The 23,328-nt window shown below is 48.6% G+C and overlaps 1 protein-coding gene across 1 annotated transcript; it reads left to right on the top strand.

Moving 5' to 3' along the window:
* The first annotated feature begins 8,720 nt into the window (after positions 1-8,720).
* Positions 8,721-22,887, top strand: ADRB1 (adrenoceptor beta 1). The gene is given in 3 exon segments (XM_066323554.1): positions 8,721-10,125; positions 20,123-20,195; positions 20,198-22,887. Coding segments are annotated over 3 exon segments (1,539 nt in total). The 5' UTR covers positions 8,721-8,754; the 3' UTR covers positions 20,293-22,887.
* Positions 22,888-23,328: the final 441 nt, after the last annotated feature.

The following is a 23,328-nucleotide window of genomic DNA, read 5'->3' as shown; positions in this document are numbered from 1 at the left end:
TGCTACTCTATTTTCAATAGAGCAGAGGGATTACTTTATGTCTTGAATGTAACTCCTGCTCCTGGTGATTGTGCAAGTGCAGCCACCACTCCCCAGAGGCCTTGCAGCACTTCAGGATTATCAGACATTTTCACGGAGTGAAACAAGGGCCCTGCCCCCTTAGTCCTGCTCCCACAAGAATGTCTTTTCATGGTATGGTAACTGGTGCCAAGAGTAATAAGAGCAGGAAATGGGCATGAAGAGGAAAAGACAAGTTCATTGCAATCAGAGGCACCAATCCCACAGGCCAAACACCAATGGAGATGCTGAAGTTGCCAGTTACAACCCAACCTTGAAATGTTCCTTCTGGGCAAAGTCATTTCTGCTGCCCGCCCCTTTGATTCCCTTCCTGACTTTGACCTAATGAATGTGATTAAGTCTGTAGGGGGGCATTCCTGTACCACAGATCAGGTTCAGTCATTCTCTCACCTCACTCAAACTACCAATCCCTCTGTAGCACAACTGTGAGTAGCAACTGAAGTAAAAAAGTTGACAGCAATTCCAGCTGCCCCACCTAGTCTCCAAAAATACGTGATTTCAGAAACAGTTGTATGAGAGGTGCCTAAAAGTGGGAAACAGTGAGGTGGCCTAATGCTCACATCAGAAACCCTCCTGTGTTCCTTCCAGAAGTGCCTCCCATGGGTTGGGGACTCATGGTTTGGGGAACAAAAGCAATGCCACGTGATACAGTTTGCAGTGATCCGTGAGTTCCGTGGACAATGCATGAGGAGCAGCAAACACACAAAGACAGCAGGAAGGCAAAGAGTTCATAGAGAGCCTATGGCCTGAAATGTGTGTGCATAAACAGTCTCCCTGCATCATTATGAATAATTAATGTGTGAAAAGTCCCAAACTCATCCCTGGACAGTCTGTAGAACAGAAGGATAAATAAATCATAAGGAACAAGGTGTTTGCTGAGTGACAAAAGCTGAGCTAACTACAAGCTTAGCAGTTTCAGATTGCAAGGCTGCAGTGAGCAGCCTGTGGTTACTGTCAAGAACAGCTTGAGTACAGGGGTGCCTCAGTAACAGCTTTTATATTTAAAATAGTCATAATATTCTGTCTATAGGAGACCTTTCAGATGAGGACTGCAAAGTGGTTCACAGCTATTCAGATTTACAAAAGCCCAGAGAGAGCAAACAGAGTATTTATTAGATACAATTATGGCTTTGTTACTAATGCATTACAAATTTGTTGGCAGATGCAAGATTTTGCTACTCAGATTAGTTATAGGCATTAAATCTCACAGCTAATAGAAAAAAACCATCAAAACCAAAAAGGCTAATCTCTCTTTTTGTCCAAAATCATTGTATATAAAAAGCAGGCATACCGAGAATTTCTTGCAAGTATCCTTTCTGTTACGTGGTCATAAATAAACTTAGCTTGAAGACATAGTGAGGTATTCATTTATGACTTAATGCCTTGCTTAATGAAGAGGGTGAGGGAAAGGGAGGTCTGGTCAAACCGACTTCAAAATTAGGCTCTTACAATAAAAATTGAGATAAGACTCAATAATAACTTTGCTTCATCAGACACTGAACAAAACTAGACAGGAATCTGACAGGAAGGCTTTGCTGGGTGTGGGGGAAGTTCACTGATGGCCTCATCCTGCAAGGGGCTGAGTCCTATCCAATCTTCCCCAAATCCGTGTAAATCTGACTTAGCACTACCTGGCTGGATCACAGCCTGCACTCTGCCAGTGCTGTGGCTTCACTGGCCATGAGGAAGTCTTGGGAGAGGTGGCACCAGGGGCACAGGGTGTCAGGGACACGGGAGGGATTGGCTGGAGCTGCCAGCCCCAGAGTGACACCTGATGTGCTGCCCAGAGCATTGCCAGGTGCCAGTGGCACCCAACACATGGGTTTGCATGCAGGAGAGTCATTTAGCTCAAAAAATACTCTGTGACAAGTCATGATGAAAAGAAAGACATTGAAACCAAAATCAGACTCACTGAGTAAAGCGTCACTTCACTTGCCTTTTTTTTTCCTAGTTAAAATTACATTTTAAGACCATCATTATTTTACTGAAAGGTGTAGATATATAGCTTTAAACCAGACTTCCAAAAGTCCAGAACACAAATTTATCCACTTTACCTCCAGGAAACAGGAATGCTGAGCACTTCACCTTACTGTTCCAGGTGTCTGTTGCCAAATGCAGACTGAAGAGATATTTCCCAGTAGGTGGTACCTAAAAGGGGATTTGCCATCAGAAATGTTACTTGCAGAGCTGCAGTATCATAATTTAATTTGTAATTACAAATTGATAAGCAAACAGGTGAAAAGTGAGGCAATTTATCAGCATCTTAATGACGATTTTATGATAGACTGAATGAAAAAAAGTTGGATGCTTTGGTCCACAACTACTGAAAAGCAACAGATGCAGAGGTGACAAAAAGCTTAATGCAAAGAAGCAGTACCAGTTCCACCAAGAAATGGTCAGCAGAGGTGTCTCATAACCAGTAAGAAGAGGTTATTAACAGCAGATGTGTTACTGTAAGCATTATTTTAAACACTGGGAATGTGTTTAGAAGGAGGTACCACAGGATTCCTTTTTTCCACTTTTTCTTCCCCACTTGCCAGAGGCTCAGCTGGTCTGCAAGTCAGTCAGGGCAGTGCATTACCCTGTAAGGGGTGAGCTCACCTACATGCAAGGTAGGTGCAAGTCAACCTTTTATTCTGTGATGGTTGAAGCCCAGCAGTTTTCACTCAGTGACAGGCATTGACTACATCTGAGGTTGATGTTAAGGAGGTTTAAACTTTTTCAGCAGTTTCCAGAAGCAGGTATCGAAGACACTTATCAGAGAGACACAAAGCAACAGGTTAGGAAAAAAAAACAATGTAAAATTAAACTAAAGTTGTGACAAAATATTTTTCTGATATTATTGTTAATATTTGTGTTTTCTTATGCTACTTGATAGCAGCCTTGCATGGCTCTGCAAGACTCCCATCAAACACTGATGCATCTTCCTCTTTTAGCTAATCCTGTATTTATTTGCACCAAAAAAAAAAAAGCAGTCACTGAAAAACCCTGTCACTGAATATTTTAAACTGCCAAAAAGATAGGTTCAAACTTAAAATTTGCAATTCAGAATCTCCCAAAACTTTCTAAAGGCATTCTTAACGCCACAGAAAAAGGAACCACTATTTAGCTTTTTTGCATGTAGTGACACAATCTCAGCTCTTCAGAGATCTTTCCCATGGTACTGCCCTAAATTAGCGTGGACCACAACTGGCTTTTCTTGCTTAAAAAAAAAATAAATCCAGAATGTATTTTTTCGCAGTGGGAGCCCTAACCCATGTTCCTACAGAGTCCAAGGCCTCAGTGCTACATCTGGAGACACTCAGCCAACAGCACTGGGCTGCCCAGACCTGTAAATCAGTGGCAACCATCACCCACATCACAGCCAGCTGGAGCTGACCCCTCAGCCACGCTGCTCGAGTCAGTCTTTTGCCATTCAGCACACAGATACAGATTTCCCACTCATCCAAAAATACTGAATGAGTCTTTTTGAACATTCCAGGCACTTGTTTATGTGCTCTAGTTATCCATGATGTGAACGGGAAAGAAATGGTGTCTGAATTCCACATTTCACCACCCAGCATGTTGCTGGACACCAAAACACTGCTGCTGTGCTTTTTCATCGAGCCCAGACCTCAAGATGTGGTTTTAAAGCACCAGGTTTTTTCCTCAGGTAAAATGTGAGATGGAGTTTCCCAAAGCATGTTACTGTCATCCTATGTATAGGTAAGCATCAGGACGGAGAAATAAGGCAACTTCTTACAGCCAGTATGCATTGAAGCAGGAATAGACTAGCATGAAATCTCAGAGGACTCAGTCATCACTCCTCTGCTGTCATCTCTGACCACAATCTCTCTGTATAAACAAAGGCTCTGGCCAGTGCAGGGTTTTCTGGCCTGCTGTAAAATGTTCTGCCACCCTTCTCACAGGAATTGCTGATGCTTAAAAAAGAGGCAGCCTTTTCTCACAGTGCCAGTGTCTCTGTAGAGGAGTCAGGATGTCAAGAGAGTATAGGGGGATGCAGACAGGAAGACTTGATAACTTGAGCAATTAAAGTCAGTTGTAATCTGGATTAATGAGCACATTACTATTGCTCTGGATTAATATTAGTCCAGAATGCAAATACAGTCCATTCTGGGAGAATTGGTTGGTGTTGGTCAAACACCATTCAGCCTTTTTCTGAAATTTGACTTTTAGCAGCAATGAAACACAGATTCCAGGAGACAAGAAACATGACTTGGCTGTTCTTCAGCATTGCTTTGCTCAGCGTTTGAGAGAGAGACAGAAAAAGATATTGCATCTCTTTTATCACCTGGTGGGAATTAATGAATCAGCATGATTGTAAGACAATCTCCTGATGACAAAAATACTCTAAACAACCGTTGGGTTGTTGTGACAGGGTCTTCCAGAGCATCGGGATTTATTTATGTGTGTTCAGATTGGTTTGGAGCTTTTCAAAATGCTGATATGCTCAGTCCTGTACATGCTAACCATCACATCAGCCACTGCCCTTGAGTGAACAGGAATTAACAAGCATTCACTGCTTTAGACCCCCAAAGTCAAACCCAGGATGTGCTTCCAAAGGTAGCTCACACTGGTACACAGTATTCCCCATGGAATTACAGTGTCACAAACACAGCATAGGCCTGGAAAGTAGGGCCAGTTCTGTTCTTTGATACCTTTGCTTTATACTTTCGTGATATTGTTAACTAAAATCAACTACATACAGTATTTGGAGCACGTCACATGTGCTCAGGAGATAATGTCAATGGAATTGTGTGTTGTCACAGGATAACAGCCTCCTGCTGCTGCTGAAATGCCAAATTGAAGCCGAGGCATTTATGGAAAATAAACGTCAAGTCAAAGCCAAGATGTTTATTTTAAAAACAAGAGACATGGATCTTGTGGCAGTGTTCCATCATGTCTCTATTTCTCTAATAACAAATGTCCAGTGTGAATAGAGCCAAGAGATGATTTCTTCCTGGGCCAGCAGGGAGAGAGTAAAGCCTTGATCACTTCACAGGAGGACTCGCAGAGTTCTTTCTCACCTGCTTTCCTACAGGTTTTAGTCAACTGTCCAGGTAGCAAACACAAAATGATTTATCAGATACATAGTAAGTTTACAGAGAGATTTAGGAATATAGCAGGAAGAAAAAGGGACAGCAAATGCATTTTTAATTTGCTTTTAGGTAGTTCTTTTTCTCCAGAGGAGGAATGACAACATGAGGCTCACAGAAATCGATGGGAGGATTTCCAGGCTTTTCAGTGGACTTTGATTAATGCCTTAAGAGAACAAACAGCTCATCTTTTTAGAGAGCATTATGTTAATAACAGTGGTCCCTGAATTCGATTCATGGAGGCATGGCTGGACCAACACTGGGCAAGATCCTTCTGGGCCATAAGAGGCATCACAAGACACATAGAACTCAGAGCAGCCCTGGAGGTTCAAGGATGCCCTACAGCAGCAAGTCAGAGCTGACAACAGCAAATCCACTGCCCTAGCTACAGCTACAGTGAAGGAAGGGATTAGCCCCAGTGTCCAGCACCACTCCCAATCTCCTGCCCCATTCCTGGTGCTGCTGGTGGGGACAGAACCCATTCAGCAGCACCCTCATCTTGCAATCTGTTTTGCATGGAGGGAGGCACACGAAGGCAAGCTGGAATCTGTGCAGAGCATCCCAAAGGACTGTGTTTAAAAACACACCCACATAGCCCACTTCAGTTCCTGAAATGCTCAGGTTTCACAGCTCATGCCAACAGGGCTCCTCAAAGGCAATACATTTTGATGGCCATCACATCTACCTGTTATCCTCTATGCAATATAAGACTGACCTCTCCTAATAACTACCGACAGTTTGAGCTTTATTTTTAAAATTTTTTTAAGACTTCCAGAGGAAAAAATAAACTAGTTGCTCCTTAAAAACTGTGGTTTGGAGAGCAAGTAGAAACAAATCATTTCAGTGCTGTAAGCTCTTCTCTTGACCGAACATAATGTCCTTAAATAATATGCAAAGGGAAGTATTTAAATAATGTTGAAGAGCTGTCTGAAATGAAAAAATAAAAAAATAAAAATCCAAGGAAATTTGGAGTTAAAGGAGATTTGCAAAAGGTAATGTTCTGAAAAGGGTTAAGTCTACAGTGGATATTTGGCTGCTCTGTGCTGCAAGGGCCAGAGGGATGTTCTGTACAGAATTCTGTAAACTTGCTTATTTTTTCCTTTGGAGATGCATTGTTTCCCAAAGACATTCTGGCTCCAGCTCTGATCTGACATTCCGGATTGACGCTTGTGGAACCAGCAAAGACACGGAGAAGCAACAATTATGTGTCTTCTGCTTTATTGCATACTTGCTAATAATTTCCTTTACTCCTCCAGCCTTTAAACTTATCTTCTCTCATGGTGGGAAGAGACCTCCTGCTGGAGATCTGATAGGACAGCTTGGTAGGCAAAGAGCTGGCATTTTATTAGTTTACGGTATTTATTAACTGTATAAAGATATTACAGCAATAATGGATCTGGACAGATGACAGATGGATGGTGCTCCAGGAATAGCAAGTAAAACAGCTGCAGCCTATCCTCACCACTGCTTTAGTGTCATCTTGGGAAAAATATTTAAGATTTTATCAGAATTTTTTCTGGATGATTTTACGCTGAAATGGACTGTACACATTCACAAAATTCATCCAAGCATCTCATCTGTGAAGGTTTTGGTGCGCTGATGCACCATGGGCCTCATACTTACTCTAAGTGTTCCAGCTAAATGTAGAAAAGAAAAAAAACTGTTTCTATCCCGCAGCTCCACTAACCTGATTTCATATTATTACTTTTTTTTTTTTTTTTTTTTTTTTTTTTAGATCAGGATTACACTTACCAGACCTGAGCAAATACTCCTAGAAACAACCCTTCTGCTTTTCATTTGGCATAAGGTTTCCCTCAGTTCTTGAAGATGTCATGCCTCCTTCTCTTCCCACTAAAGAGGGTCATGCTTTGGTCCAGCAGATGACCAGAAGCAAAGTCCATGGGAACATGAGGGAATGGTTTGCCAAGCAGCAGGTCCATGCTGGTGTATGGCCTTTGGTCAGGGTTAAATAAACAATGTATAAATAAATAAACAATTTTTCTCCCAGGTTGTGACCTTGTAAATCAAGCCTAAGCCTAGAAGGGATTTTTATGGGCTAGCTGGAACAGCAGAGCAGTCTTAGCAGAATAAATATATAGGGGGAAGAAAATAACTGTGCCTTCCAGTTGCTCCCAGAGTACTGTGGGGAACATTTGGTGCTGCTGTAAAGACATGCCAATGATTTAAAAGGCAGGAGAGACGGGGCATTGTTCTCATTTACTCAGTGGTTGCTCCACATTATTTCAATAAGTTTAAAACAGGAGTAAAATGCAGTAGAATGCAGTCTTATAGCTCCAGAACAGAAGAGAGAGCCACGCAGGTAAATGGAAATCTAACCAAACAAGTTCCTAGCAGCAGATTTCACAGTAGGGGATGGGACCTGGGCAAGGATTTGCTCAGTTGATTATCTGGGCATTGCAGCCTCCTGATGTTTCACGTACTTTAGTGTTAATTACCAAATAATTGTACTAACAGCATTAATACTTAGAGCAGTCCCTAGATTTAGTGGGTTTGATCAGGCCGCGTAAAAGCTACTGCGTACATTTTTAAAAGTCCAGAGGGACCTGTTCAGTACAGCAGAGAAATGCCAGAAAAGGGAGCTGGGGCTCCCACCTCCCAACCCTGCAGTGGCTTGGCCTGGCAGGGCTGGAGGAGATGGGGACAAGAGGACTCGCAACGGGGAGATGCAGGGGACAAGCGACAGCCGCGGTCCCTGCACGGAGCTGCAGCATCGTCCCTTTCAGCGGGTTTTACGGGGCCACTGGGGCTGCCCAGGCTGGGAGAGAAGGCACTGGGGACAGGGGCTTGCGAGCGCCACGCTTGTCCCTGATGGGGACATCCAACGGGAGGGGATGTCAATTACTTTCCAGTGGAGAATGATGCTGGCAGTGCTGGCATTTTGCTTTTTCCAGGGGTAAAGAGAAGTAACTTCTGCTCCAGAAGCCGGTAGGAGCCCACCCTGCCCGTGTCCCCTGCCTGCCCCGCCGCTGCCGGGCACAGACACCCCATGCCCAGGACACCCACGCTGCCGTGCGGGAAGGGAGCTCCGGGCCCGGCAGCCGCGGGGCAGCAGAGCGCAGCCACAGCAAAGACGGGGTCCGGGGGGTCCGGGCGGGGTACCGGCAGGGAGAGGGACACGGAGAGGGGCGGGTATAAGGGCCGGGATAGGGGAAGGCATAGGGGAAGGCATAGGGGCAGGGATAGGGGCAGGGATAGGGGCAGGGATAGGGGCAGGGATAGGGGCAGGGATAGGGGCAGGGATAGGGGCAGGCATAGGGACAGGGATAGGGGCAGGGATAGGGGCAGGCATAGGGACAGGGATAGGGGCAGGGATAGGGGCAGGGATAGGGGCAGGGATAGGGGCAGGGATAGGGGCAGGGATAGGGGCAGGGATAGGGGCAGGGATAGGGGCAGGGACAGCGGTGCCGCCGGTGCGCGGGCGGGGCGGGTCAGTCCCGTTCCCTGAGTGCCGATTGGCGGCGGGCGGTGCCGGGGCGGTACCGGGGCCGTACCAAGGCGGTCCCGGGGCGGTGTCGGGGCGGTGCCGGGGCGGGCCCGTCCGGCGGCGCGGCGCGGGGCCATGCGGCAGCCCCCGGGCGGTGGCAGCGGCGGCGGCGCCGCCTTCCTGCCCGCGGCGCGGTGCGGAGCGGCGGCCGGAGCGCCCCGCACAGCCATGGGCGATGGGTGGCTGCCTCCGGACTGCGGCCCCCAGAACCGCTCCGTGGCCGGGGTGACGGCCGTGCCGCCCGGGAGCAGGCAGCTGCCCGCCGCCGAGCTGCTGTCGCAGCAGTGGGCTGTGGGCATGAGCCTGCTGATGGCCCTGGTGGTGCTGCTCATCGTGGCCGGGAACGTGATGGTGATCGCGGCCATCGGGAGGACGCAGCGGCTGCAGACCCTCACCAACCTGTTTATCACCTCGCTGGCCTGCGCCGACCTGGTGATGGGGCTGCTGGTGGTGCCCTTCGGGGCCACGCTGGTGGTGCGGGGCACCTGGCTCTGGGGATCCTTCCTCTGCGAGTGCTGGACCTCCCTGGACGTGCTCTGCGTGACGGCCAGCATCGAGACCCTGTGCGTCATCGCCATCGACCGCTACCTGGCCATCACCTCGCCTTTCCGCTACCAGAGCCTCATGACCAAGGGTCGGGCCAAGGGCATCATCTGCACCGTCTGGGCCATCTCTGCCCTGGTCTCCTTCTTGCCCATCATGATGCACTGGTGGCGGGATGACGACCCCCAGGCTCTGGAGTGCTACCAGGATCCGGGCTGCTGCGACTTCGTCACCAACAGGGCTTACGCCATCGCCTCGTCCATCATTTCTTTTTACATCCCCCTTCTCATCATGATCTTCGTGTACCTTCGGGTGTACAGGGAGGCCAAGGAGCAGATGAGGAAGATCGATAGGTGCGAGGGCCGATTCTACGGCAGCCAGGAGCAGCCGCAGACGCCCCTGCCCGCTCACCCTCACCACCAGCCCATCCTCGGCAACGGGCGAGCCAGCAAGCGAAAGACCTCCCGCATCATGGCCATGAAGGAGCAGAAAGCCCTCAAGACTTTGGGCATCATCATGGGGGTGTTCACCCTCTGCTGGCTGCCCTTCTTCCTGGTGAACATCGTCAACGTCTTCAACAGGGACCTGGTGCCGGACTGGCTCTTCGTTTTCTTCAACTGGCTGGGCTACGCCAACTCCGCGTTCAACCCCATCATCTACTGCCGCAGCCCCGACTTTCGTAAGGCCTTCAAGAGGCTGCTCTGCTGCCGCCGGAAAGCCGACCGCTGGCTGCACGGCGGCGGCGGGGAGCTGGCCCGGCTGCCCGGGGGCTTCGTCAGCACCGTGGGCTCCCCCGAGCGCAGCCTGGCCGGGACCTGGTCCGACTGCAACGGGGGCACTCGGGGCGGCAGCGAGTCCAGCCTGGACGAGGGACAGAGCAAAGCCTCCGACTCCGAGTCCAAGGTATAGGAGGGGCGTGGGGGCCGCGTCCGAGCCGGGACAGGAGGGAAAAGGCAGGCAGGGAGACGCGCACGAGCGGAAAAATCCCCGGCAGCTGCATGGTAATGCTACTGCCGAGCTGAACGATCCCTGCCTTGGCAGGGGGAGTGCGGCTGTTTACTTAGGAATAGAAGCAGGTGAACTGGCGGTGTACGACATACCTCATCCGAAACTACAGAAAACAGGAAACCCACTGACCGGAGAACAAAGGAAATAAACAGCCCATCCCAGAGACAAACACCTTGTCTTTAGGAGACGCGCTGTCGCGGGGACTGGCGGCAGCGCCCGCGCTCGGGGGACTGTCCCAGGACCGTGCTGGTGGCCGAGCCAGCGGGTGCTGCTGGCCCTTGGCTGTGTCCGGCCACCGCCGCCTGGCCCCGGGGCTCTCCCCCTCTCCCGGGGCAGCGGGATTTTGGGAGGCGCGGGGTCGCTGCTGCAGGTGCTCCGGGAGCAGAGCGCGGCCGGCAGGACGGAGACGTGCTGGCAAGATGAGTTTTGAGCTCGGAGTAGCCGTGCTCTCCTCGTCTGCAGAGCAGCGAGAGAGAAAACGATGAGCGATGAGGAGCACTGGTGTATTTTGAAAAGGGGTGAAACCACCCAACCCACATTCTTGTGCTTGTTCCCTCTGCATCAGGCAGCAGTGAGTTACTGTGCTTATCTCCTTCGGCCAGACAATAGCAGTCAGGCTGAGAAACTTCTACCTCAAACTGTGCATATTGTACAGGGGAATGAAGGGACCATGTTTATATTAAACAGCATATTTACATACCACTAATAGGGTTTTATGACAGGGGCCGGGGAGGGGGGGAGGCTGTGAGGAACCTTCTGCAGCTTGTTCATTGTAATTACAGATGAACCGGGGGAGAGGGGAGAATCCTGGCAACAAAAATTTACTGCACATTTATTATTTTTTTTTTAATGGCGACAAAGTCGTTTTTTGCACAGTGTTAGAGAGTTGTAAAGTTATTTGAAGATGTTACTTGCACACACATACACACATGCAGATTGAAAAGGAAACGGAGGTTTAAGTAACACCGACCCTGAACCTGATTTCTGGTTTTGTCTGATGTGTTATAGTTTTCTTGAGAGAGTGACTTTTTTAATATTATTTTTTGCAGGTACTGTAAATATATCCGTATTATAAATTAAAATATCTTAAGAGACTTTATTATTTTTATTTTTATTTCTAAATGCCCACGTGAATCTGCTGTTATGTTAGCACTTGTGTGTCATTTCCATTTTCCTCTCTGTGTGTGTTTTATAACATATTTATACTTTGGTGCAATTTACTACTGTGTAAGTAATTGGTCTATGTGCAATAAATACCATTGCAGCACAAGCAAGTGTGTCTCTATAGGTTTTGAAACAATACCAACCTATAATGGGAAGAACAGCATTTGTTTTTCTCCAAAGATGGCTCTGATTACCAATACAACTTGATCTAATGGCTTTTCCTGACACAGTATTGTAAAAAACCTGTTTGAAACCCAGTATGGTTGTGTTCCTGTTGCATTGAGGTCCACTGACTTCCCTTATTAATGGGAAAAAATTAATGGCTAAATTAATGGCTAAAGACAAGGTGTTTCCACTCTGATAATGAATACGCATTTTCTTCAACTATTCCTTTCTGGAAGATATTCTTCTCTATTTTTGTTTCCTTTTTTTCTTTTTTTTTTTTCTTTTGTTGTTGTTGTCATAGGAGTAGATGGCTGGGAGTCAGGAGACCAGAATATTTAAGATTATAGAGGACACTTAATTTGAAAGCTTAAAATGGTCTTGAGTAGAAAGAAATCTCTGTAAACATTACGTGCCACTCCACAAGTTAAGTGCACCTCGTGTTGACAGCAGGCCTGATCCTGCCCAAGCAGGTCATGATAACTGAATGTTATATTTTTCATTGCTCTAAGTAAGGAGTTGCAGTGAACAGAAGTGCTGCAGCTTAGTGTCCCTGCTCCAAAAGGTTGTCTTCCTTCGTTGCTTTATGAAGATGTGCTCTATCCTTGTGGCTTCATAAAGATTTTCATTACTGAAATGAATACGTGGCAGACAGAGAAACAAAAAGACAGTGCAGAATAAAAGTGCAAATTTTTTAGCTTTATTAAACTCAGGAGTATGATTTAATTAAATATCAGCTCCCAGGAACAGCATTTCCTAACGTGAGTTCTTCAGGGTGGTGGCTTGCAGTTTGTTTTGGAAACCAGTTGTTCGTTTTTCTTTGTTTTTGAAGTTAAGGAATTTGTCCTTTGCAATTTCTAATGTTGTATTTTCATGGGGGGAAAAAACGTTACTCTTTTTTATGCAAATGCAAAATAAAGGGACTGGAGAAGTAAACAATACTTTTCCATTGATGTAACTGGAGTTTGATGTGAGCTGCAGTTAATGTTGTTGTCCTTGATAACAGTGAAATGGGCCCCTGAAAATGCTGGGGTGACATCAGATCAGGAGCTAAGTGAAGTGGGCTCTGTCACTCTGCCACCAAATTATTAAAAAACCCGAAACAATCTGGTTTTATCTTTGATTACAGCAAACACAACAGGACCAAAAGGGTGCACTGGGTGATGGTGTCTGATGCCAGCAGCGAGATGTTGGCTGTGCATGTCTGGGATGGGATGGGGAGACAGCATTGCTTTCCTTGTGCATGTTGTGGACCACAGAGCCAGGGCAGGGCCAGGGCCCAGCCTGCTGGGTAGAGCAGGACAGGACCCCAGCACCTGGCTGGGAAGTGAAGTGGCTGTCAAACCCTCATCCTCAGCAGGGTGCTGGATCCTGAGGAAGCACAGTGCCTACTGCACGGAGCAGGACAGCCTAATGGACTTGGATCTTCATCTCATAAATCAGTTCACATGCTCAGTTTTAACTATCCAAACACTTCTGTCCTTAGACTTTAGAAAGTGCTGACAATTTTGTCTCAACAGAGTCCAACTTAGGTGGGAAATTTATGGCCAGAAAAATGCCCTGCTGAAGAACTGAGCTGGGTGATGCACCTCCTGAACAAGTGTAATGGCACTGAGGCAGGATGAGTTTAGCCCACTGACCTCAGAAGGGCCAGCTGTGTCAGCAAAGCAGCCAGGATTCGTCTGCTGTTGATTTTTTGCCAGTTGACAACCTGCTGGAAGAGTCTGGAGGCTGACACACTGAGTCTCTTCATAGACAGCTGAAGTAAATCCCACTGGCAGCCTGCACAGGGCATGCCAGTCCATCTTGCATGGTGGGGAAAAGGCACAGGAACAGTGAGGACAGAGCAGGACATATGGCACACACGTGTGCGGGGAAGGGGAGGCTGCTGGCGAGCAGTCTGCTGTGGATCACACTCAGAACAGGCTGTTCTCTGCAGAGAAGGATACTCTGAGAAGCGCTGTGGGGCAGCTGAAATACTCCGGAGGCAGTGAGTCAAACACTCAGGATGAATATTTTTTTCTGACGAAAACCAGACGTGGATTAGCAGTTGGAGCTGCAAGTCAGAAGGAAAAGGTGGTAGGCATGCGGCTGCACACGTACGTGGGCAGGGAAGCAACAGCCAAGAGCCACAGGCCTGCAGGGAAGGGAGACACAGGTAAGGCAGAAATCCACTCAGAGAAAATGTCCTGCAGCTGCCAGGACCAAAATTATTTGGCGAGGATGCCTGGAGACTTCCACATGGAAGACGCCTGGTTCTCCGAGGCGCCGGCCGCACTCTGTGCAGTGTTTGCTCAGCACTTCTGAAAAGAAGGCTGCCTCTCTCCACGTGTTTAAATGGGAATAGATCAGGTTGAAGGACTGGATTCAGTTTTGCGTGTGCTCAGAGAAGTTGAGGCTGTTTCAGACAAGCAGCAGGCCCTCCCCACCAGTGAGAGCCGCACAGAAGCCCTCCTGCAAATCCACTGCACTCTGAGACTGCAGCCCTCAGCATCCACTGTCTGTAGCTCCAAGCAGCATGGAACTGTGTGCAAAAAAGGTGGCTTAGGATCTGAACTGTGCATTTGACAGAGTCAGCTGGCTGTTTGAGTTGCTGCATGCACTGATTCTGATGCAGAAGCTGCTTTCCCTCTTGGGTATCCACGTGTCCTCAACTATAAGGACAACTTCTTTATCACCTTTTTTTTTTTTTCCCCTAAACTCTATCTGAGGCTGAAGTTTTATTAATAACCTTTAAGTGGCTATTTTGCAAACCTTCCTTGTGCTGCACACTTTCCTAATTTATTGTAATTTCCCGTCTGGTGGAGTGCACTTACTTCCTTTATGTAATATATCAGCTGCAGGGCTGGAAATTGGACAGCTATGAGCTGAAAAGAGCAGACTTTCGTGAGGCCAAATGCGGTCAGGCATCATTGCCACTGGGAGCAGAATTTGACCTGATAATCTAATCTCATACGAGAGACTATCACCAGAAAAGTATTGTTACCAACAGCAAATGACCTCTGCTAATGAAGCTGCAGCAATTAGTCCTATATAAAGCTGCGGAGAAAATGTTAACTGCTAAACAACAGTTAGTGGTGGATAGTTCAAATAATGAGTGTTTTGTTTGCTGGTTGTGTTAGGTGATGTGTTGGGAAATAATTATCCTTTGACTAGCAGCCAGCTTTGTACTAATCAGAAAGGAGAAGTCATGTTCTGTTTGAAGGATTATACCTAAAAATAGTTCTATTACTGCCACACCAACGAGCAAGGTGAAGCAAATTCACGGCGATGTACACACCCTCCTAACGTTTCACTTTGCATCCTAAAAACTCATTGTTCAGCTGGGACTTTCTGTTTGATTGTGTCAAGAGCACTAATGTGATCTGCAATAGCACTGAGCACACTCTCCCCCAGGAGCATTAGCCTATGCACCACTGACTCTCTTTCAGACCCTGCCAAACTCCCAAACACCCCAGGAGGAAGTAAGGATTCTTTCTCTTTATATAAACAATCACGCATAATGTAAGTTCGACAATATTTGTGTCAATCATGTCACAGAAGAAATCGATCTGCTTTTTCTCTGAGGTGTTTGTGTGCCTGCCCATCCACGAGGAGCAGCCCATGGTAACAGCAGGTGATTTATCCCTGCAATTCAGTAACTCCAGCCTGTCAGACTCTGCTGGGAAAACTGACCAAGATGGGAAAAGGATAAAAAAGGTAGTGCTAGTAAACACATGATTGTCAGTGCAAAAAGGAACGCAGGGGTATCCTTGGCCATGCTGTACGTGTTGCCTTTTACTGGTAAAGTGTAGTTGCTTTGGAGAGGGATACGTCAGGCAGAGGCACTGTGGAAACACAGGTTGAGAAGTGTGAAAGGTCGGACATTCCATACAGGACCATGCCACCAAAGGACTGGCAGCTGACATACGCCCAAAACATTCCTAGAAGTTTTTCTTATTCTTTGTGGATAACAGCAGCAGACTAAAGCATACCTGAGTAGCTTTCTGCTGATGTAAAGCCACGCAGCTCCCTGGCCAGCCGTGGGCACACGGGAGCCCTCAGCATCGCCCCCTCCTCTCCAGTGGCTCCACCTGAGTTTCGCTGGAGCTGGAGTGGTCCCTCAGTCTGGAGCCACCCTCCTGTTCCATGTGCCAAAGTGGAGGTGCCCCGTGGCCTCGGGGGGTGGCAGCGCTGCGGGCAGGGTGTTGATATTCCCGGGGTGTGGATGTGCCCGAGGTGTGGATATTCCCGGCATGTGGATGTGCCCGGAGTGTGGATGTGCCCGGGATGTGGACATTCCCGGGGTGTGGATATTCCCGGGGTGTGGATGTGCCCGGGGTGTGGATATTCCCGGAGTGTGGACATTCCCGGGGTGTGGATATTCCCGGGGTGTGGATGTGCCCGGGGTGTGGATATTCCCGGAGTGTGGACATTCCCGGGGTGTGGATATTCCCGGGGTGTGGCTGTGCTCGGGGTGTGGATATTCCCGGGGTGTGGACATTCCCGGGGTGTGGATATTCCCGGGGTGTGGATGTGCCCGGGGTGTGGATATTCCCGGGGTGTGGACATTCCCGGGGTGTGGCTGTGCCCGGGGTGTGGATATTCCCGGGGTGTGGACATTCCCGGGGTGTGGCTGTGCCCGGGGTGTGGATATTCCCGGGGTGTGGCTGTGCCCGGGGTGTGGCTGTGCCCGGGGTGTGGCTGTGCCCGGGGTGTGGATATTCCCGGGGTGTGGATATTCCCGGGGTGTGGACATTCTCGGGGTGTGGATGTGCCCGGGGTGTGGACATTCCCGGGGTGTGGATATTCCCGGGTGTGGACATTCCCGGGGTGTGGATATTCCCGGGTGTGGACATTCCCGGGGTGTGGACATTCTCGGGGTGTGGATGTGCCCGGGGTGTGGATATTCCCGGGGTGTGGATATTCCCGGGTGTGGACATTCTCGGGGTGTGGATATTCCCGTGGTGTGGATATTCCCGGGTGTGGACATTCCCGGGGTGTGGATATTCCCGGGATGTGGATATTCCCGGGTGTGGACATTCCCGGGGTGTGGATATTCCCGGGTGTGGACATTCCCGTGGGTGTGGCTGTGCCCGGGGAGCCCCGGCTGTGCCCGCTCTGCCCTGGCTATGCCGGGTGTGCCCCTGCCCTGACTCATCCTCTGTCCTGCCAACCAGCCGCAGGATCGGGCCCGCCGTGCTGGAACTGGAGCAGAGTTTGGGTTTGTTATGTAAACTGGTGATCAGTTTCCTGGTTCACCAAAACCAGCAGCCTGATACTCACATTTGCTTCACAAGCTAACCTTTTTTTTTTTTTTTCCTGCCTCCCCCCACTCAGTTTCCAGGTTCTTCATGGTAATGTTTGCCTGCTTGGCCTTAGCACCCAGGAGCACAAGTTTTTTTTTGTCTGTGCCCTGGCAGCTGTTTGAATCCAGACATGAGCTGTACCAGGTTCTGGGCAGTGTCTGGGTTTGGTTCTACCCATTCCTTTCAGGATTGATGTTCAGAGTTATGAATACTGGCTGCACCAGGGTGCAAAATTCCCAGACAAGTAGGAAATGAGTCTTCACCTCCAGGTTCACAACCTAAAGAAGAAAACAGAAACTTACCATCTATAGACTTTTGCTATTGCCATGATTAGCAGAGCATCTCAGATGTAATGGTGCACCCTTCCCATCTGATCCTGTGTAATGCACCGAATCCTGTTGTCCTTAATGAGATTTAATGAGGATTTTCTACTAGTTCAGTGCCTTAGCCATTAGCAACTGCTGCGTGTCTCTAGGCAGTGATGTACCTTTGCAAGGCTGGTCCAGTGTCTCTCTCAAAGCCACAATATTTGGCTTCTTCCGACTAAAGTTATTTTGATAATTAGTCTTAAGCTCACTGGCACAATGCTTTGAAAGGCAGATCTAAGTGTGTACACTAAAGAGGCAAACAGAGACACTAAAGACCTCAAAATCTCAGTAGCTGCTGGGTGTATAAATATTTCAGCTACCAACAAGCCATTTTGCAGGGCCAGGTGAATGCTGCAGTCCCCTTAAAATCTGCAAGCTGCCCTCCCTCAGAGGGGACACCCTGCCACCGTAAGGAACAATGGCAGGGACAGCACAATAGCCCATCACAAAAGATTTTTCCTGGTGGTAAAATTTGAAGAGCGATTTGCTGCCAAAATTTAGAGACCTCTCGTTAAGAAGAAGGCATCAAGAAAAGCCGCCGGCGGGAATTCCCAGTGGGGAAGGGAGAACAGCGCTCAGGGATGAAGTTTCCGTGTGCAGATGAAGAGCCCCGCACTGACCGCCCCACTGAGGGTTACAGATGCTCCTGCGCACCCCGTGTGTGATGCCGTGGTGATGGACAACGCCATCCACCTCAGCCACCGCACAGACACCTCCCTCTGCTGCCTTTCGGGTGTGAAATGTGTGTCCCTCGGAGGGACCGCAGAGGTGTCCTGAGACACGAAGGTGAGTGTCTTGGATAACAAGAGGAGCGCTTCCTCTTGGCCTGGAGCAGGTAACCCGGGACTTGTCCCACAGCGCTCCCATTGTTTCACAGCTCGCAGAGCCCGCCCTCAGCCAAGGGTGTTTTGTTTGTCTGCTCTTCCCCTAAATGCTCACTTGGGAGCCGTCAAATGAAATCTCAATTAGCTGCGTTAGGACAGGAGGGCGGTGTGGGATGTGTTGGCTGGCAGGCAGCGCTCATCCCGGCTGCGGGCACGGCAGGCAGCAGCGGGACCTGCTGCTCACACACAGCCCCGACTGAGGGAAGCATCGCTGGGACCCTGGAGGTTCCCTGACTAGGACAGCCACACTGCCGGTGCATCCAGGAGCATCTGTGGGGATGCTCATAAAACAGCTTGTGTCGAATACTCGGGCTTTGGGGAGCTTTTAGCTAATATGCAGCACAAGGCAGCTGCTGCAGTCATTGCCAGTGACAACAGGTGTTGTAGCAGTGCTCTGAACCGCCTTGAGAACATCCATGGGAGAGGTTTTGTTCCTGTTTCCCTGCCAGGTAGTTTTCAGCTCTCTGGCAACAGGGTAGATGCCTCTCTGGTTTTCAGCATCAGCCCATCCAAGCCAGGGTGCTTGTCCCCTCTCCTCCCCAGCCCCCAAGCCCCGTTGCATGTCTTGCTCCCCAGCCTGGCTCTGCTGCCTGTGGTGCTGCATGAGCAGTGGGCTCCTGTGGCTGAAAACCAGCCCTTTCAAAGTCTGTTTCAGCTGACCCAGCACGGACACAGGTAGCAATTGGCATAGGAAGATGCAGAGTGATGGGTTAGGGATCTCTGTTTTGGTAGCAGCCCTGATTTAGATGTCTTAGTGTGATCACAAATCTCATGTCTGGTGGTGACGTTGCAGAAGCTGAGACCCAGACCAGCCCTCTCTGGCCCATTGTTTTGCTTGAGTGGTGCTGAAAAAAGAGGACTCGCCACTCAAACCTTCTCTCCCTTTCAGAATCTGCTCAGAATATTCTATTCAGAGGCTTAGTGACTAAGGCATTAAGCTTCTCACTGTATGTGAAAAGTCAAAATAAATTTAGTTTTTTATAAACACTGGTGCAATAGAAAAGAAAATTAAGTCTGATTATTTCCAGAACATGGGGCATGGGACAAACTTTCGAAAGAGATTGGGACCAGGGCAGCTGAAAGAGCAACTCATGTGGGTCACAGCACTAAACTGTCCTCAAATACAAGAGGGTGACCTGGCCACAAGCCAGGGACAGTGGAAAAATAATTCCCCAGGAAGAGCAGCTCTGTTTGCCCAGAGTGTATGTAGGGAATCCCAACACCCATGGGCACCACTGAGCTCTTAGGGGCTTGTGAGCAATCCCCATCCTGCCTGCTGGTGAATGATGTTTAGCAGCTTTTATTCCTGCACACTTCACTTATGTGGGAGCAAGGAATGTGATGATAAAAAGGCTGGAATGATTTCAGTGCTGGATAGTTTCCATTAATATATTTCTCATTATATAACGCTGCCATCACAGTACAAAATCCAGTAAGGTGCCTTTTAGGAATGTAGAACTTTTCTACATAGCTGTAATTAGGTGAGTGGGGCTGTAGAGCAGGCTGGGCTTTGACCAGACGATTTTTAATTGCACCGGATGTGTTTGGGCTATTGCATGGTATGAATTTCTTTGCCTTTAAGTTACAAGGCACCTCATAAATTAAATGGTTGATGTTGTCAAATGCATGCCATTAGCACTCCGAACAGATAATCCTTCCTGTGGCCTCATCGGAGTCTATCTCAGAGCCTGTCTCCAGATAATGGCCTGGAAGAAGAACAATGGTGCTCCCAGCTCCCAGGGGCCTCCACTCTTCTGTTCTGTGCTTCAGAGAAGAAAAATTATCATTATCTGCGTGGCTCAAGCTCCCTTTGAAATGCAGTTATTTTTTACTCATACACTCCCAAGTATTTTTTACATGATATCAGTGAGAAACTTGAAACCCCCTTTGAGAAGAGAAAGATTTCCTGCAGCCCTACTACGAAAGAAAATGGATAGATCAAGTAGTAAAGTTGAATGACTTACTTAGTGTTAAATAAGAAAGAGAATAATGAATTGGATTTTGTGTGCCTGGTTTTCCTCTGCAGGGAGCAGTCAGGCTAATGGATTTTCATTGCCTTGTGCTTCTGTTCATCAGCCTAGGTGAGTTCAAAACACTTGCCTTTTTTGTGTTCTTCTTTCCCTGCCCACTTGTCACAACTTCAAGTATTTGGAGATTAGCAAACACATACATTTGCTGCCATCAGCACCACCTTGACTGGGGAGGAAAGCACAGGGTTAACCCCCTGCACCCAGTGATGACTTTTGGCTGCATGGGCATCTGTATTTTATGCCTGGTAGCTGCAAGCAGACAATTCCTTACCTAGGGTGGACACTAGTTTCCTACTATTATGAATTCAGGCTGTAACGTCCTTCAAAAAAGACATTATTTCCCCACTGGGTTCACCAAATATTTGCTGGGTCTCCAAACCCTCCTGTTTGTTTACGGGCTTTGCCAAACATGCCGTAGGGCTTTTATGGGGGAAGGAAGGGAGGTGGCGGAGGAGGAAACTATTACAAAGCTATTTAACATAAACAACTTTCTCCTGTAAACTCCAGACACGGCTTGGCAGGGAAGGGGTTAAAGCTGGGGGGTGGATGGGGAGACTCATTAGAGCAAAGTAACAAACGGCAAATTGAAAAGCCCAGGGAGAGACACAGGGGAAGAGACGAGCTCACCCTGAATGGGACCCTAAATGGACTCTCCGGCTCGCTGGAAGCCCTCTGCTGCTCCGACCTCGGGGTTTGGATCTGGTTCCTCCCTAAGGCATGCCAAACCTGGGGGATGCTCAGGCACAAACCCTGCAGAACTGATCGGGAGTCATATTTCAAAGGTGAACCTGAAAGGTTTCTACAGAGCCAGAAATTGCTACTTCCTGCCCCAAACCTTTGCTGGGTCTGCCAGCGCTGCCCAGAGCCAGGGAGCTGCTCTCTGCCCGCTTGGAGCAGGATTTCCGTTTTCCTACCAGCCTTGGTGCCTCAGGCTTTGTGGTCTGTTTTTTGTCTGAATGGGAAATGCATAATGACAAACTGTTTAAACAACTTATGGTACAAGGAAACTTGCTGGAGTAGAGTACAGGACTCTAATTTATTTCCAAGGAAGTGATGCACCCTCCAAAAGCACTCCACTCAAGCACTGCAATTCCAAGTGCAGGTTAATTGGTGGCCATCCTCAGTGCTGTCTTCAGCCCTCACCTAGGCTGGTGCTCAGGCACAGCTGAATGCCTGAGGTTCAGGGAGGGTCTGGCTGTTGGAGCTGTCCTGACTCTTGGTTTGCTTGTGTGGGTAATTCTGGTCGTCCTGGTGCTGGAGAAGGAAAGCTCAGGAGCCACAAAAGCCACAGAGGAATTCTCTTGTTCTATTTCCAGCTCTGCTTTTTAAGACACAAAGGGCTTCAGATCAGATGCATTTCTGAAGCTTATCTGTGTGAATATTTCACCGCTTACCCAAGAAGAACAAAAACCTTCAAACCTTCTGAGGTCTATCCATCAAGAGCCTTATCTCCTCATGTCACAGTTTGGCTCCTGGCTGCTGCTGCTGCTGCTTGGAGCCTCCCGCCACAAGCTTCCCCTCTTCCCTCTCTGAGCTGCTCCACAGCGTTCTCCACGGCCACCCTGTGGTCACACACTCCCTGTCACCTCAGCCATGGCCTCTGCACTGCGTGCAGGAGCAGCAGGGCTGGGCTGCTGCATGCTCTGCAGGCAGCCAGCATCCTGATGGGGCTGCATTTGTGCTGCTGTGTCACAGCCCATCGTCTGCATCCTCCTGACACACACACAGAGCCTGGGATGTGGGGACAAAGCCACGGCCAGAGCAGAGCACAGTGACTCTGCCTGGCCCCAAGAATGAAGAACATTTGTCTGGTTTTATGGGATATGAATGAAGCTTGGATAAAGGCATGCTGTCTGAGGTTCCAAGACTGAATGATCTAAGCAGAATTCTTCTGATCCTCTCCCACCTGGAAGCCGCTGGTCCCCTCTGGCAGAGGCACCACTGACATGGGGCTGCTTGGAGATCTCAGGGGGCACCTTAAAAACCCAGGCAGGCTCTGCCCCTTTGTAGCTGAGCATGGTACCTGGAACCACTGGGAAGCTCCAGGAGCATGGCAAGAACACAGGAGAGGCACCAGCATCATCAGCCGTGTGAAAATTCCAGGCCAGGTAAAACAGCTGCATAGTCAGACTGAATGCCCAGTTTATTCCCTGTGTTACTGAAGAGTCTCTGCAGTGCCTTGTACTTGGTATCAGGCCCACAGGACTTTTCTTGCTTTGAAGCTGAGCTGGCACAAGGAGTTGTCTGCAGCCGTGCTGTCAAAGCCACGGCCAAAAACAACAGTGTGAAGGCTTTGGAAAGAGCCACCCATCCACAGTGTAACTGATTCAAACTGGGGACCTGGCTGCCTCAGGGCTTGAGGACAGCTTTTATGCAGGTCAGAGGTTGAAATCCTGTGCACCACGGTGGGAATCAGAGGCCTCTGCTGCCTGGCACTGCCTGGACTCAGCCCAGATGGGGACAAGCTTCAGCATTGGGGTGGCCTTTTCCAACAGGGACCATTTTCCCATGGTCCTTTTCACAGGAGACTCTGATGTGTGGGTTGGTTTTGCTCTCCTCCCTGTGGTTTTAATTTTTTTTCTCTGTTTTGATGGTCAGAAGGGTAAAGCCAATTCCTGTCTCATATAAAACAATGAATTTGTCTCAATAACAAGAGGCTAAGTGTACTTTTTTTACTGTGGTGTATGATAAGCTATTTATAAATTTCATATCACTGCTGGATCATAGTCAGAGTTTAAAATAAACTTTTAATTTAACCATAGTTTTTCAGTGTTGACAGATATGATAAATACTTTTTTTTTTCTCTAAAACCTAATTTCAGCAGTGTTTTGCAAAAATCATTAGAAGCTAAGGATTATTTCCCTGGGCTTTTTTGCTTTGTTTTTCTCCATGTTCCAGTGCTTAATGTTACATTCCATTATAGGAAAAAAAATTGTGTCTGTGGTAATTTGTCCTCCAAGGCCTCTGCTTAAGACATGGAAGGATTTTCTTGAGAAGACTGATGGAAAGAGGTGTCAGCTCATGTCACAGAGGCCTTGGGGCAGTTGCAGCATCTCTCTGAGGTAGAGCCAGCCCTCAGGGCACTGCTGCAAAGCCCACTGGCAATTTCACAGTGACTGAGCAAATCTTGGTGTTCAGGTGACCCCACAAGAGAGCCAAGAGGGCTCAGTGGGGCAGGTTTCATGTCTGGAAGGTGAGTTTT

Source organism: Sylvia atricapilla, chromosome 8 (assembly GCF_009819655.1).
Source record: "Sylvia atricapilla isolate bSylAtr1 chromosome 8, bSylAtr1.pri, whole genome shotgun sequence".
Lineage (NCBI taxonomy): Eukaryota > Metazoa > Chordata > Aves > Passeriformes > Sylviidae > Sylvia > Sylvia atricapilla.
This window is presented reverse-complemented; position numbering and strand designations above follow the sequence as displayed.